At 33.0% G+C, this 16675-nt stretch overlaps 4 protein-coding genes across 4 annotated transcripts; all 4 read right to left on the reverse strand.

The window, feature by feature from the left end:
- Positions 1 to 483: 483 nt before the first annotated feature.
- On the reverse strand, positions 484 to 2712 carry C922_01462 (hypothetical protein; the record flags this gene model as incomplete). Its single annotated transcript, XM_008817065.1, has 1 exon — positions 484 to 2712. The coding sequence occupies one exon, from the start codon at positions 2710 to 2712 to the stop codon at positions 484 to 486; it is 2229 nt and encodes a 742-aa protein (XP_008815287.1).
- Positions 2713 to 2733: 21 nt separating this feature from the next.
- On the reverse strand, positions 2734 to 4010 carry C922_01463 (hypothetical protein; the record flags this gene model as incomplete). The annotated part of the gene is made up of 2 exons (XM_008817066.1): positions 2734 to 3840; positions 3864 to 4010. 2 exons carry the CDS (start codon positions 4008 to 4010, stop codon positions 2734 to 2736), a joined length of 1254 nt encoding a protein of 417 aa, XP_008815288.1.
- A 21-nt stretch (positions 4011 to 4031) lies between these two features.
- C922_01464 (hypothetical protein) lies at positions 4032 to 4757 on the reverse strand (the record flags this gene model as incomplete). Its single annotated transcript, XM_008817067.1, has 3 exons — positions 4032 to 4315; positions 4409 to 4558; positions 4703 to 4757. The coding sequence occupies 3 exons, from the start codon at positions 4755 to 4757 to the stop codon at positions 4032 to 4034; spliced, it is 489 nt and encodes a 162-aa protein (XP_008815289.1).
- A 2196-nt stretch (positions 4758 to 6953) lies between these two features.
- On the reverse strand, positions 6954 to 15481 carry C922_01465 (reticulocyte-binding protein 1; the record flags this gene model as incomplete). Its single annotated transcript, XM_008817068.1, has 2 exons — positions 6954 to 15241; positions 15430 to 15481. 2 exons carry the CDS (start codon positions 15479 to 15481, stop codon positions 6954 to 6956), a joined length of 8340 nt encoding a protein of 2779 aa, XP_008815290.1.
- Positions 15482 to 16675: the final 1194 nt, after the last annotated feature.

Below are 16675 nucleotides of genomic sequence, written 5' to 3' on the forward strand. Positions count from 1 at the left end.
CAATCGAACTGAGAAGTAATACTCATATGTGCACCCTCCCCTCCATATTGCACAACCAATAAAAATGAAATTATTTTCAAATGTTCCTTGTCAATGTAATATTTACAACTCAATTCATCTTTCAATCATTTTAGAAATCACTTCTTTTCCGTGTATATCATACATTTTTGCAAACCAGTTCGATGTAACTACAAGCGTTTCGCATCCATCTGGAAAAATCCCTGGTCTTATAAATGGGAACAGTTTTGTTACTACGTTTCTTTGATATGCTAATCGTAGAAACCTCAGAAGGGGAATATAAGATGCGTACATATATTTACTTCTTCACGTTCTTTATTCCGTATAATGATCCATTTGTCAATGTAATGATTTATCTCCTTATTATAAATTATCTCCCATATCGACAAAGGACACATCAATAACCTCATCTTTTGCATGACGTCTTGAATTATATGTTTCGTCAAATACCTTAATTTTGGTGTCTTAAGTGGTTGGATTTTTTTTGTCACTCTTTTTTCCGACCCCCGCTATACGTATTTTTCTATTTAACAAATACAAGACAGGACCAATAAAAATGAAAAAAGCACTAAGCAGTCCTCCTACATAGACAAATAAAACATAATTTCTATTTTCTTTCGTTTCTTCATTTTTATCATCCCCAAATACATTAGTATTGTGATTATCATTTGGAGTGTTATATCCACCTGGTGTATACGAGCTATGTATGTTACTATCCTTGTTACTATTATTATTGTTTAAATAACTGCTGTGTCCTACATTCTTCCCGGTGCTTACTGGTTTTATTGACTTTTTCTCATCTATTTTTTCTGATTCTTGATGGTTTTTGTCATTTTTGAAAACGATACTCGTGTAAACTTCTGTTTGCCGATGTGATCCCTCCGTCACCATAACGTTTTCTTGTTTTGTCTCTTCTCCCTTCACGTTATCTGTTTCTTTATCGTCCTTAAGTGTAGAATCAGTTGCATCATCCTTTAGTTTCCCACGTTCGACTCTTTCCAATGATAATGTTTCCAATTTTGTTGGCGTCATTTTGTTTACTTCTAATTTTTCTAAATCGGTAGGTGCATTCCCTACATTCTGTAACTTCCAGCGTTGATCTTTCAATTCTTCTATTATGGTTTCATTTTCCTTTATCAATTTCTCCATATTTCTAATCGTCTGAGTTACTGTGTCAATGGATTTAACGACGCTATCAAAAAAGTTTTTAGCATCTTCGTACATACTTGAGTTATCTTTCGAAATTGAAGAAAATATCTCAGTCATTTCGTCCTTCTTCTCCCATGTTTTTTGTATCAAATCTTTTATAAGGTTGTATATTGATTCTAAGTATATGCACGAATTAGTTATAATTAGTTTAACCTTATTGTCTTCAAATGTACTATAATAATGATATAATTTGTTGACTGCCATTTTAATTTCTGTCCAGTCATTTACTTTTTCTAAAAAATCGTGCACAGGGTATTCTTGCCTCTTTTCGTGTAAATCGATTTTTGAATCACTGTAGAATTTCTTCAAATCTGTTGATTTTATGAGAAAATCATCCATGTGGGTTTCATCTAATTTGGTTTTTACACTTCCCAGTTCTGCTTCCAACTTTGCTAGTACTTCAATTTTTACAGCTTCACTTATCAGATCAGATGATCGAATCTCATCAATTTCTTTTTGTAGTTCACCCTTTAACGAGACTATTTTTCCTTTTAAATGGTTGATCGATTTATTAATGTCTTCACATTCGTTTATGCTCCTGTTTAAGTGGTTATGAAAATGTATGGTTTTGTTTAAACATTCGATTATTTTGAGGGGCTTATTTATAGATTCTCTGCTTCTTTCAAAGCTGTCATGTTCAATACTTATATTTTTATTCATCATTTCGGGTTGAATATTTCGTGCTAATACTTCTATTCGTTCTACATAATTACTATCACCGAGTAAATAAAAGTACTTGTCCAAATTCCTATAATATTTTAGAAGCTTCTCGATATGAGTTACCAGACCCTTGATGTGGTCCATTTTTTGTGACAATTCGAGTTCCCTCTGTAAAAGACTACCCTTCAGTTTGTCGAATACTGTACAGTTGTATGTGTCTTTGAGAGCTTGTCCATCCACTTGTAACGTGTTGAAGTGTTCTTCTTCGTTTTTCAAAGCTTCCTCCATACTCTGTTCTAATATTTTTTCTTCCCTTTCGTATTCCGCCATATTTTGAACTAACTGATCGTACTCAGTTTTAAATGATTCCAAAGATTCTTTCATTTTGTTGTATAAATCTTCGCTCATCCTTTTCACAAGATCATTTTTAAGATTTTCGGTATTGTTGACTTCTGCTGTTAACTTATCATAAGCATGTATCAATTTTTCGTGAGTCAGGGTGTCTAATTTGGTATGAGCTCCCGTTATTTCACGGTGATGCCGTTCCAATTGGTCAATTTGTTCAACAGAAAACTTCTCGTCTACAATTTCTCTCTTTTCACGAACACACGTACCAACCGTTTCGATAAGATCATATACGTCTTCGCTGTACAATGTTTTAAATATAGAATTAATATCATCATTGGCTCTGTCCTTTTTACTTATGAATTCATCCAGATTGACATCCAACCTTCGATTCAGTAATTCGTTAATAGTGATGACATCTTCACTTCCCTTATCTCTTAAAACGATGACTTCCTTTAATTTGTGCATTTTCTTTATCATGTCGTTAATTTTTTCTTTAATTTATTCCGGGTATCTTGCAAGCTTCTCTTCCTTTTCCTTCAATTCTTCCACCATAGAGGGGTTTTCCACCTCTATTTCTATTTCAATGAAGTCGTCCTTAGTAGATATCAGACGTTCATGGGGATTTTCCAAGGCTGTCTTATTTTGCTCTACAAGATTCTTCTCCTTACTAATTGCAGATATTTTTTCCAACAGTAAGTTTCCCTTTACTATGCTATCCGTGTACTGGGCTATTTCGTTTAATTTTTTTAAATGATTATTTTTGTTCACATGGAACACTTTATTATATATTCTATAGATTAACTGAGCCCTGTTTAATATTTCTTCCTTCATTTCTTCCTGATAACTAAAGTCATATTGCAATGCTTCCAAACGACGCTTCGTTATTATTTCACGATACTTTTTAAAAAAGTCTCGTTTCTTTTTATTTTCCCCAAGTATTCTTTCTGCATATTGAACAATTTCTTCGGACGACTTCAGAATTTTATTACTTTCCTCTTCAGAAAATACAGAATCGGTTAATTTATCACCTTCATCTTTCAACTTTTTCGTAATTGTGGAAAATAAATCATTAGACTCTTTTATTTTTTCTTCGTATATCTTTTTAATTGGAATATTCAAAATCATCAGATGATGGAACACACAATAGTTGTTAATTAGCTCTTTTGTACTTTTTAGTATTTTATCTTCCTTCGTATCAAATAATATACCATTTTCCTTCATGTACAGTAAAACTTTATTAGCGTGATTAATTAGCGACCTGTTAATAACATACAGATAGTTAAGCTCCTTTATTTCTTGGCCTAATAGCTTCAAAAGGTAGACATCCTCTTCTATGTTTATATTCTCTTTTTGTGCATGCTCTAATAGTTTGTCCAGAGAATTATAATCATTAATACTTTTAACGACCGTAAGAACGGACTGATCAGTAGTATCTACAATGCTACGTATATATTTGTTAAGAAGACGCGCATAATTCAGAAGATAAGCATTGCACTGGTGGATACAGCTCGATCGTTTCAAATGGTCATATGCCTTATTTCTAATGTCATCTACAATAGGTCTTATGTCATCATTATAAACTTTTAAGTACTCTTGGTATTTCTCCTTTGCTAATTTTAATTTTTTACATTTTCATCCTCTTCCTTGATTTCTGTAGAACCCTCATTATAAATGCTTATGATAGCATTCATTTTTCTTATTTCACTCTTTTCTTTAAAGAGGTTTTTCATCAGTTCGTTTAATCTATCTGTGTACTCTGTGACTTTTTTATCCATCTTCTCATTGTAGAACGTGTGTTATTCTTTCCCCTCAGGAATGAGGTATCTAATTTCTTTTAAAGATTGCAGATTGACATAATCAATCTCCATCGAGAAATATGGACTATATCCTATCAGTCGACTGGCATAATCCTCTAAAACGACTTTATATTTCGATACCAATTTTTCGTTTTGCACATCGGATCCCTGATTTTTCTGCAATCTATCTGAATCTTTTTCCGTATCACTTAGCACGTTCTCGATTTTTAAAACCACTTCAACCTCATCATCGTCAGGGGGTTCATTTTTGAGACTAACACTTCCTAAACTTAGAAATGAAGAACTATCAGATTCGGTTATTCCCGTTGAATGCTGCCTATTTCCTTTGCTAATTTCTTTATCAAACTGCTAAGCACTGTCTGTTTCCAGACTTCTAAAACTTTCCCTCTTTACGTCATTAGGCTTGAACTTTTTGTTTCTCTTCAAATTCGGATCGAATGATAAAAATTTCGACTCTTCAAAATGTTTTTTTCTATTATGCAACGTGTTTTTCCCTCGATTTAAATCTATAGGTGAACGGAAAATTGGAAGATAGTTTGCCAAAGTAGACATGACTTACTAGAAAATCGAGCGTACCAGGAAGGGAGAAGCATACGCCCCGGGTTACATATTAAGACAGGTGCCCCCATGGGCATCCATATTGCTGTTACCAAGAGATGCAAGCCATAGACCAAAAGAGGCTGTCCAATAATTTGGTTTCTTCATATTTTAAAAAGAAAGACTGAATCCTATTTTCTTTCACCTTCTTACGAATTTAAAGGAATACATTATGCTTTTAACAAATAAGTGCTACTGTTCATTATTTAAACCTTTGCATGAAACATTGTTCACGCTCTTGTCCTTTCATTTGCAATTTCATCTTTACATATTATCCTTCATGTGTACTTTTTGCATTATAAAGGATACATGAAATGGAAAGGGGAGGCAAACCATAAGCGTGTTCTTAAATGGGTAAACACAGAAAAAAAAAACGTTTATATTACACGCGGAAAATTCAAAACTATTCCATAAGCGATCTCCTTAACTATAAATTCTAAGTGTACCATAAACTGCTTGATAAAATGAGATTAATTTTTTTTTGCACTTGACTCTAATGTGCATCCTAAAAAAACAGTTTCACCGTTTTGTTTTTTTGGGGAGAAAGAAAAGGAAATTATCAATCTGTGCCATGCAAAATACGCACGAGGAGGGGCATTGTTCCATAACTTGTGACAAAAAAAGTGGGAGCAGAAGACCACCTCAGCAATTAGCTTAACTTACTGTTACCTGGAGAAACAATAAACATAAACGCTCGAGTTAAACGCATATCGCGCGAAATTTACACGATTTTTCTTATGAACGTGTTTGAAAAATAAATTCTTCAAAACCCTAAACTAGGGGGGAATTTTATTTCGATAGTTATCTCGTGAATCAATATTCACAAAACATTTATACGGGAAAATAATAATAATAACCAAATATCATTTAGGCAAATTGAAAATCAGCCCCACAGCTTCATATTTTAATTAGAACGAGGTGAACTTATCCAGAAACTTAGGCTAAGAAAATAGGGCCAATGAACTTTTAGACAATTTACGTGTGCGCCCCCCAATTGCAGTGAAAATTAGTGAGATAGGGCTTAACCATTAAGCTGTTTAAGTACGCATGTTTACGCAACTGTATATATATATATATGAATGCCTAAATTTATGTTTGCCTCTATTTTCCCCCTTGTGTAAGTTAGTGTATTAAACTTTTACAACTAGGTATAATTCCCCACGTGGACAAAAATTAATAGCCATCGATTCTTTTTACCAAGCGTTCTGAAACTTCTTCTCCATACCCTGACACAACATCAATCAAAGTAAAATTATTCATTACAGAAATTTTCTATAGCTCTCTTTTACAAAGTCCATTTTTTTGGATAATAAATAAAATAATAGATTATGTAATTTGTATTTTTATAAATAGTTTTACTTGTTTTTTTTTTTTCCTCCATAATTTTGTCCAATTATTGTTGCACACTGCACTTTACGTATTAGTGAACGTTTCCATCTTATCACTTCAATGTAGCTAAATAAGACAATAGAATCTTCTTTATTCTGAATGCAAACATAAAACGCATTATATATGTCAGAATTGATGTCTACGGGGGTGCCACAATGAACTTTTCATGTTTATACTTTTAAATAAATTTTGAGCTTCTCCTATATTTATTTTATTTAATTATTTTTTTTTCTGCACGTTTCTAGAAGCAGGGGTGACATATTAACTCTACTGGCTTTGTATGGATTCAAATAAACGACGGCTAATCCAAATTCACCATTATAAGGATGCCACGTTATATTCTATTATCCTAAATTCAATTTTTTCTATGTTGCTCAAAATTTAATAGGAATTAAGGCAACACCCTCATGACTATGCCTGTTGCTGAAATTTTTTCACCATTTCACATCCCTTTTTTTGTTTTATTTCACGCCCCCCTTTTTTTCAATGTTCCTTTAACATATTTCATTATATACAATCCCATTAAAGAAATACGAACTAGAACACAGGCATATACGTTTTTCCTAGTGGACATACCCGAAGACTTTTAAGAACCAAAAATGCTGTAATAGAAAACCAAAGTTGCATTCAAACGATTTACTACTTCTTTGGATACAAGCTGATACTTTTTCGAAAATATTCGTTCAACATTTACAAAAAAAAAAAAAATAATAAAAATATTTTTGACCAACTCTTAAAATAATAGTAAAAAAAACAAAAAAAAAAAGGACGTAATGTCTACATTCATCTGCACACATTGGCACCCGTGTGTGTACATACCCATACGTATATGCCCAAGCATGGAAAATATACTTCTAATTAGTGCCCCTTCAGAAGAGACGCCAAATTAGAGCGCATCAATGTAGTCTCCATTTTTTACTCATCAGGATCAACGAAACAAACATCAATGATTTCTTCTTTGTTTCCTAGGTTTATGTTGTCTGTAATTTCAAACGCTTCATCCGCTTCGTTGCCATTTTTTGTTTTCCTTTCCTTGCCAATATCAGCTTCCTCTGGGTCATCTTTTTGATTTATCATAATAACCACTATTACCCCGAAAGAAAAAAGTAAAATGAATGCTCCTATGTATTTGACCTTATCAGAATTAAACTTTCTGTTCGAAATATCCGCTTCATCACTGGCATCTGACATATCCTGATCGATACCATCCTCGGTGTTCTGTGTAGGTATATCATGTTCATCACTTCTGGTACCGTCACTCATCTCGGTTTGATCCGTGGGTGGTGTACTTTCCGCATCATCTAACCCATATACCCCTTCTTCCTCTGCTTTTCTATTATGTTCACTAATTCCCAAAGTCCTAATTGTCTTTTCCTTCTCTATATCACTTTTTTTATGATTCATTTCTGATAATATGCGCTCATCCTTTACTAGTTGATCTATTCCTCGAAGTATTACTTCTAATTGGTGAATTATTTCACTTGCTTCCTTCATGTGCTTTTCTGCAGATTTATATTCACTGGGATTTTTATCTAAAGATATCTGATTGAAGAATGCGTCCATATCTCCCCTCTTATTAATAGCATCTTCTAAAACACTATTAAGTATTTTAGCATCATCTTTTATTTGTTTAACATCCCTGTCTATTTCCTTCGCTTCTCTCTCCAAATCATAAATAGAAATATCATTCATCATTTTGCTTTTTTTTTCCAGGAGATTCTTGGACATTGTTTGCATTTTTTCATGAATTTTATAACTACTCAGTTTATCTGTCACATTATGCTTAATCTCATCTAATTTTTCCGCTATTTTGAGCAATAATTCCTGTGCATATAAGTCATTTAATATAAATTCCTTTTTCTTCTTTATATTTTCAAGGAATTCGATAACACTTCCTTTTTTGAGAAGAATATTGCGTAGCATATCATCGTTTTGTTTTATATTCTCCAGGATCTTTTCATACTCCGTTTTTGTTTCTACTAGCTTATTGGTGATCTTTTCTATGTAATCACTTTCTCTGTGTATCTTTTCTGTGCTTACTTCCATTAAATTGTAATTGTTTTCCTTTTTGAAAATATCGATGTCATTCATTAGGGTGTACGTTTTGTCGATTAAAATGGAAAATTGCTTCTTGTACTCTTCCACATATTGAGAATTATAGCTAAAATCACGATCAATTTCTTCCAGCTTTTTCACTTCAGCTTCCATAACGTCGTATATGTTGTTAATATTCTGCACACTTTCTGGGGTGTATTTAAGGGAATTTTTAATCAGCTCAGCTTCTATACGATGCAGATTGTCTTCCACGCTTTTCAGTTTCTTCTGTTTCTCCAGCAAAGCCTTATTATTCGTTTCATTCAAGCGTTTGTGTAATTCTAAGAGGGGCTTAAACACGTCAGAACTTTGTTCCAGTTGCTTCAGCTTAGTTTCACTGATATTTCTGTAAAAATTATCCATTTGTTTTTTTTCCTCCTTCAGCTTACCATAAAGTGCCAAAAGATTTTGGACGCCTCCTTCTACAATGTGAATATCACTATTTTGATGGAATGAATATAATTCTCCTTTTATATTGCTTATCGTGTTTAAAGATTCCTTTTCATGTTTTTCGAAATTTAGAAAATATTTATCTGCATTTTTCACATTTTCGGATGCGTTGCTAAATGTAAGCTTATTATGGTAAAACTTTTTCAATGTTTCGACATAAGTATCTGTGGAGGACAAATTAGTCTTAATGTAGTCTACAGACTTTTCAGTGTTTTCCTTCTGTTTAGTTATCATTCTTAATATTTTGCAGGTTCTCATGTTCACAGCACGCCTGATTAGGAAAATCGAGTGAGACTCACAGTTTTTTCCCAATATGTACAATTCATCAATACTTGGGTTCATTTCCATAACCTTTGAATCTATTATGCTTATTTTTTCACTAATATTTCCCATTTCGACATTGGCTCTTTCCAATTTTTCAGTGTCTTCTTTAGATTCCCTGGCTGATAAGAGTATTCCTTCCAACTGTGCTATGGAGTTACTATACATGCTCATATCGTTGTTCATTTCTTGCAACACCGATTCTTTCGGCGCATCTCTCTTCTTAACCTGATAGACAGGATCCATTTCCTTTAAATTTGCCAACTCCTCTGTATTGTCTAGTAACGTATGGAAATTTTCAAAGTGGCATTTCTTTCCTACCACTTGCCTCAATCTTTTTAATGCTTCTCTTATCTTTTCTGAAACGACCCTTTCTTTGTTCTTGGCTTCTTCCCATTTTTCGTTAAATTCATTTTTTAGTTTTATTACATTATAAATATCACTAGCATTTTTAGCTAGCTGTTCACTTTCTCTTTGTTTTTGTATTACATCATTTGAATCCTCTTCAATTTTTTTTAAAAGTTTATTCGAATTTGATACTACCGAAAATATCTCGGACTCTAAGTCTGTCGTAAAATTAGATTTCATTTCCGCATTGAATTCCATTCCTGATGAAATTTTTGCATCATCCCTTAGGAAATAATTTGCCAGAGTTACCATACTTTCATACATGCTTTTCGCTTCTCTCTTATAGTCGGCGTCTTTCGACTCCTTAACCTTTTTAACTATACTTACTAGATTGTTTACCATACTCGAACATTCACTTAAATCATTCAATGTTTTGAGCTTATCGACAATTGTCTTCATATCCTGTACATGCTTACTAACGCTTGCATGGTCCCTTGTCATACCTTCATATTCGGCGCGCATCTTTTTCATCATTTTTTGTAGCAGTTTTGACGATTCCACCTTTTTAATATCATTCAGAAGTCTCATCGCTTCCTCCTCTCTTTCTCTCAGATGTTTTTCTTCCTTCTTTGCTCGTTCCCTTAAATTTTGGGCCTTCTCAAAGGTCACAGAATAATCTGAAACATTGGATAAATGGGTTTCTATCAAATTGTACAATTTGGTAAATTCTTCATGAATGCCATTCATTTTAACACCGTAATTTTTTAAATCGCCGGTCATGTCATATTCCTTCAATTTTAATTTAATAAAAATAGACGTCCTTGGATCCACCAAGGCGTTTATTTCGCTTCGTATTAATTCGAAATTACTTTTCCTTTTATCGGCATTTTCCTTAATCCTTTGGAGTAATCCTTCTTCATATTTTCCCATCGTTCTTAGCAAGTTATTTTCTATCTCAATTATTTTTTTCTCTATGTCGATCAGACTTCCTTCTGCCATATTGATATTACTCATTTCATTTTTAACGATTTCCAAATTTTTCTCATAAGATCCATTAGCAGCTTTTATTTTATTTAGGGAATATTCGGCATTCAATTCACTTATAGGCAAAACGGACTTCATTGATTTATCAGCCGCATCAAAATATTGAAGTGCATTTTTTTTCACCCTTTCAATGTTTGATAAAACGATGTCAAGTTGTTTTCTGAAATTATCTATTTCTAATAACGACCTGGTGGCAATATCGTTAAGCTGCGTAAATTCCTTTTTCTCTATTTTGCCTTTTTCCTTCAATTCCTCTATTTTTCTTTGGTTCTCAGTCACTCGCCCTTTAATTCTGCCATCTATGCTTCTAATTTGGCTGAATATTTGTTCCGCATCAGCATGTTTTTTTTGACACTTCACTTTGATTTCTTTCATTAAAGATTCGTTAAACAGGTTTTCCATCTTAGTTCCATAATCTAGGAGGGATTTATATAAGACTTCAGTTTTGTTTACCCGCTCTACCACTTCGTGAAAGGCGTTCTCAGCTCTGACAACATAACCATTTACCTCGTCCATTTGACTATTCATTATTCTGGCTTTTCCTCCATCCCCATTATTTTCTAAATTCTCAATTTTTTTCTTCCCTTGTTTAGTATTTTCCCAATGTGAAGAGCACATTTGTTTATACTTTTCTGACTCTTCCCAAAATGTAAGTGTACTATCTTTCATCCTTAAAATTTCTCTTTTGATTCCCTCAATTTTTTTTACCTTATCAGCTATGTGACTGTAGTCTAAATCGTTCACAATCTGTTCCTTTAACTTCTGTGCCTCCTCCAATCTGGCTCTTGCGTTTTCCTCTTCACTTTCTCCTTTTCTAAATTCTTGATTGGCTAACTGACTAAAACGGACAGATTCGCTGGAATTTTCCTTTATATATTTTAAAATGCTACGATAATTCGTTGACATGAACAATTCTTTAACGCCCTTAAGTTCATTCAGCTCCTTGCTTATACCAGCATTGGCTTCTATAGCACTTTGCAAATTCCTGTTAGCCTGCTGAATCATTTTTTTCACCTCATCGAATATCTCCAGTTTGTTCGCTATATTCCTCAAATCAATTGATTCTGCTTCATTTTGTTTTATTTTATTCTCATACCTCCTTGCATTATCTAAATGCTTTGTAATACTCGATGTGATTGATTCATTCTGCGATTCATCAGCTGTTTTATTTATCAAGTTTTTAATTTTATTCTTGAGAGAATTCATTTCTTCAACACTCTTTTGAGCTTTGTCCTTTTCTACTGTAATCTGTTCTAAAATGTGCCCAATAATCTTCTTCTCAAATTCTAATTCCACATTGTCTACTTTTTCCTGTGCTTCCTTCAATTCGTTTCCTGTTTCTTTCTTTAGTTCTTCCGATATCTTTTTTAGCTTTTCATAAATATCCTTCATTTGTCCCTTCACCTTATTTAGCCCCTCCAGATCGTCTTCGTTTTCCTTTTCCTTGGCATTAATCTTTAAACTCTTTGATGTTATCTCCAGTGCGGTCATTGCGCCGATGTGTTTGTTGACCAGTTCGTTGAGTTTGCTGATGGATCCCCTTATGGCTTCTATTTGTTCCGAATTTTCCGTATTTCTAACCTTCTTATAATCTTCATTCCGTTCAACGAGGTTTAGTTTATCTTCTATTGCTTTTACGGACTTCAAAATTTCATTTTTATTGCTTGTTATGCTGTGAACAACGTTGTTTATATCGCGATGCATTGCCTCTATATAACTAACAGAGCTGTTTTTAAATAGCGTAACTTTATTTTGGCTAATCATCTCGTAAATAACATATAGTTCGTCTACTTCCTTTTTGATTTCTTTCCATTCGTCAATTCTATTCAAAGGATCTTGTCGCCCTTTTTGGTCCTTGCTCAAATGAATTTGCGACTTCGATTTTGAGTAAAACTTCAGAAGATTCTCGTTTTTAATTTCTAAAATGTTTAGTCTATTATCGTGCAATTCTTCTCTTAGCTTTCTCATTTTGTCTGTTAAACTTGTTAAAAGGAACGCCTTGGTATTTTCTCCCACCATTTTATCTCTCTCCGTTTCGGTAATTTCCTTGTGTATCTCTTCTCGTAGAGTTTTTACTTTGTCTCTGAAAAGAGCAATATCCTCGTTATACTTATTGCAGTTGTTTATGCTATCATTTAAACGTTTAAGTGAATTTATTGCCCTATTTAAACTTTGAATATTTGACACGATATCTTCTACTGCACTGGTTTGCTTCCTGAATTCGATCTCGTACTGGTATATTTTGTCTCTCAAACGATTACTAATAATTTTTTCCTTTAATGCTTTAACTTTTGAAACTTCATTTTTATCGCTGATGAGGGGAAAATATTTTTCAATAACACCGTAATAGTTTAATTGGCTGTCAATTTTATTTATGACTTCCACCACGTGGGTAATTTCGGCGAATATTTTATCTCTCTCTCTGGAAAAATTTTGCTCATCTTTAGTGTATTCTTGCACATTTATTTCTTTCTTGGGCAGATCTTCATCTACTTTTACATTTTTAAAATATTCCTCCTCCTTTTCGGATCTATCTTGCATATGCTTTTTTATGGTGTCTCCCTCCTGGGTGTACTGTTTCATTCTGTCTTGCAGCGCATGAAATTTTGTGAAAAACGAATCCGAAAATTCTTTCATTTTGTTATGAACATTTTCGAATTGTTTTTTCGCAATTTTATTTTTCATCCCTTCAGCATAAGTCACCTTTTCACTCATTTCCGTGTACACATCTGTCAGTTTGTCATCGCTAACAAAATCTAATTTAGCAAAAGCTTCTTTGGCAGCTTTTAGCTTCTGTTCTAGTCCTGCTTTGTCGAGCCTCTCCAGAGCTGTCTCTTTATTTTCGGTTATAAAATTTTCAACTGCTTCTATTAGCTCATTTATGTTTTTCGTATTCATTGAATTGAATAGATCGTTAATATCCTTTTTCACCGTCTCCTTATCGCTAAACCCGTCCATATTATCATACGATGCTATGTTGAGCAATTCATTAATTTCGGTGAAGCACACATCTGATTTCCCTTTTAAGGAGACAAGTTTCTTTAAATCATCTGCCTTTTTTGCCATGTCTTCTAACATAGCTTTGATCTCTTCTTCATTCAAAGCACGAGAAAATTTCTCACCCTTCAATTGTTTTATTCTTGCGACATTTTCTTTAAACTCTATGTTCAGATTAGATATTTCACTTCTTGATTCTAACATTTCTTTGTAAAACTGTTCCATTTTTTTGAAAGTTTCATCTATTCTCCTGGTTTTATCAGTGTTAATATTGCTTATTTTCTGCAAATATAAATTTACTTTTATTGTGTTGTTTTCTTGTTCTTCTATATTATTCAATTCCATTTTATACCTTTGCCTTAAATTCTCGTATATATGTTCGTATTTACTAGAAATGAAGTCCCATTTGTCTTGTATGCCATATTCATATTTTTGTTCCATTCGGTCGATAAGCTCCTGAAGATCTTTTGACTTTTCAGACGTTGTCTCATCATCTGGAATATTGTCGTATAACCTTTTATTCCTTTTGAATATTTTTCCAGCTTCGTCTTTTATTTTATCTGAATCGGTTTTAATTTTATACCACTTCCTCCTGTCAAGTGTGGACTCGTACAACGCTGTAGCATTTTTTCTTAAGGTGTCTATAACCGTAGAAAATAGTTCATTAGATTTTTTTATTTTACTTTCATATTTTTCCTTAATTTTGCCGTTAAGTTCTTTTATGTATTCAAAAATACAATAGTTTTCTGCTAGGAATTTGGAATTATTTTCAAATTTCTCTGCACCTATTTCGTCAGATTCCTTCTCTTCCTTTATGGATTCTAAATTGTGGGCTGCATCGTCAATTAAACTACTGTTAATTTTATACAAATGGGAAATTTCATTGATTTCTTTTCCTAACAATTTCAACGAATTAGCACTTTCTTGAATGTCTACATTGAGTGCATTAGCTTCTGATAACATTTTATCTATCACTCTATAATCGTTAATAGCCTTCTGAATGTATATATACGACTCCATTTTATAATTCCCTGTACTTGATATAAAATTCCTGCGCATTGTATTATATCTTTCTACATATTGCTCACATTTTTCCTTACAGTAGGAATCCTTCAAAAATGAAAAGGCTTGATTTTTTATATCATTTATTTTGGGCTTTAAACTTTCCCTATACTCTTTTATATGAGTATCATAGGCTCCAGTTATTTCTGAGAGTTCTGTTTCCTTTTTACCTAATGTTTCTGTTCCTATAGACTTCGTCTTCGCATAATTAATTTCATGTTCTAATATGATTATTTGTTCTTTTTCAGATATGCATGAATCTATTAAGGTTTTTAACTTATCTGTGTGTTCCGTAACCTGTTGTTTAAGTGTTTTCTCATAATATTCATGGTATTTACTGCCTTCTGGAATTAGGTCCAGAATTCGTTTAAAAAAATGTAGGTCAACAAAATTAATCTCCATGGCAAACACTGGGTTATACTCAAAATCATCCTTCAGTTTCTCACTTATATCAGCTATAGACTTGTGGGTTTCGACCAAATCGTTTGATTCTTTCTGTTCTTGACTTTGTACAAAAGAATTTACAACACCATGTGCTTTCTCATTTTCTTTTTCCTTTTCGTTGTTCCGTTGCGTAGTACTATGTGGTGTACTTTGCCTTACATGAACACTGTATGATGAACTTTTCCCATTGACATGATCATTTAAGTTAACAAACGATGAATCATGAGACGGATGTGATCCTTCGACGTCTTTCCCATTTTCGTTATCTGTTTCTTTAACATACGATTTTTGGTTTAAAAAGTTAGAAAATTTCGCATTTCTTCTTTTCACCCTATTATGTTTCGACTTTTTATTTCCCTTTAAATTAGAATCCAGGGAAAAGAAGTTTACTTTACCTTCGCTTTTATTTATGCTTTCTTCTGCATTTTGTCCGTGCCCCGCTCCTAAATGTGGGGGTGAAAGGGGAAGTAGTTATAGCACATACATAGGAGAGCTACGCAGGAGATCGTATATGAATAAAAGCCCCAAAATGGGGACATATAGATAATGCCACTAGGCGCAAATAACGAGAAATTATAAATTTACACCATTAACATAAGTACACATGTACATATAAATGCATGTGTGTTACCTAAATTGTTGAACAGGTAAAGAAGTGCTGCTAGGTAAATCCCACTTTTCATGATTTAAACAGATCCATTGACTCCACTGTGTTTCTTTTTTTCTGTACCTTTAAACGTTAAAATGAGCGCATTAATTTATTAGTAAATTTAGGTCGTTGCTCAACTGATCTGCCTTCCTGAAATATAAATGTATATATATAAATTGTTTTGCACGTTCTTCTCTTGTGCAAAAGAAGGCTTTGCACGACAAGATCAAAACTTTGACTGACCAAAGGACAAAATTCAAACAAAGTTAATTCGATGGAAACAATGAAAACGGAATAAAAAAATATCCAACTTAGAATAGCGCTAAAGGGCCATATTTTATGATTTTTTTTTTTTTTACAACAAAAAAATTTTAGTGCCCAGATTCGGAACATCTACACTAAGCATGCGCCTAAGCATGAGAAGAAAAAAAAAGAAAGAAAGATCCGTGTCTCCAACAACGAAGAAAGAACAATTCTAAAATAAAGGAATTAAAAATATAGCAAAGAAATGGAACGCGATTTAAAGGTAAAAGAAAAAGTTTCCTTCCAAAGGAGAATTCTGCAAACATTGCAACAACAAAAAAGAAATGATCACAGCCGGAACAATTTTCTACATACCCACTCTATTCTGAACCATAAAAAATAGAATTTCCCTCCTTTCGATCAAATTAAGATGCGCCGTGCACGGTTGTTTTTCGGAAATTTGTCCTTATACCCACAGGTGAAAGTAATATACACATATTTTTTACAATAAACTATAATCTGAACAAATAAAGGAAGGCAATCAAAATGGAACTATTACTTTTTTTTTTTTTTTTGTTATTATTAAATCAAATTTTCCAGGAGCGTAAAAACCTCTTCTAATTTTTGCAGTCCTGATCCCGAGAAGGCTATTTAAATTGAATTTCTAAGTGCACATTTTGTTCCTTAAAGCGGCTCTAATGAGCATGCACATGTTTAATTAATGGTAATTAAAAAAAAAAAAAATTATGATTAGTAAAAAATTTGACGCTGCTAAACAGAAGGTGTATCGCTGAGAATGAATTCATTTTTTCAGAAAGGAAAAATTGTAATTAAAACATTTAGTTTCTTCCACCGCAAAAACAAACAAATAAACAACCCTTTTTTTCTAATTTTTGAAGTTGTACGAGTGGCAATTCTCTTACGATTTGACCTGTACACATATATATATACATGTTACAGAGTCACCTTTTCCATTTTTTTCATA

This window comes from Plasmodium inui (assembly GCF_000524495.1).
Source record: "Plasmodium inui San Antonio 1 unplaced genomic scaffold supercont1.5, whole genome shotgun sequence".
Taxonomy (NCBI): Eukaryota; Apicomplexa; class Aconoidasida; order Haemosporida; family Plasmodiidae; genus Plasmodium; species Plasmodium inui.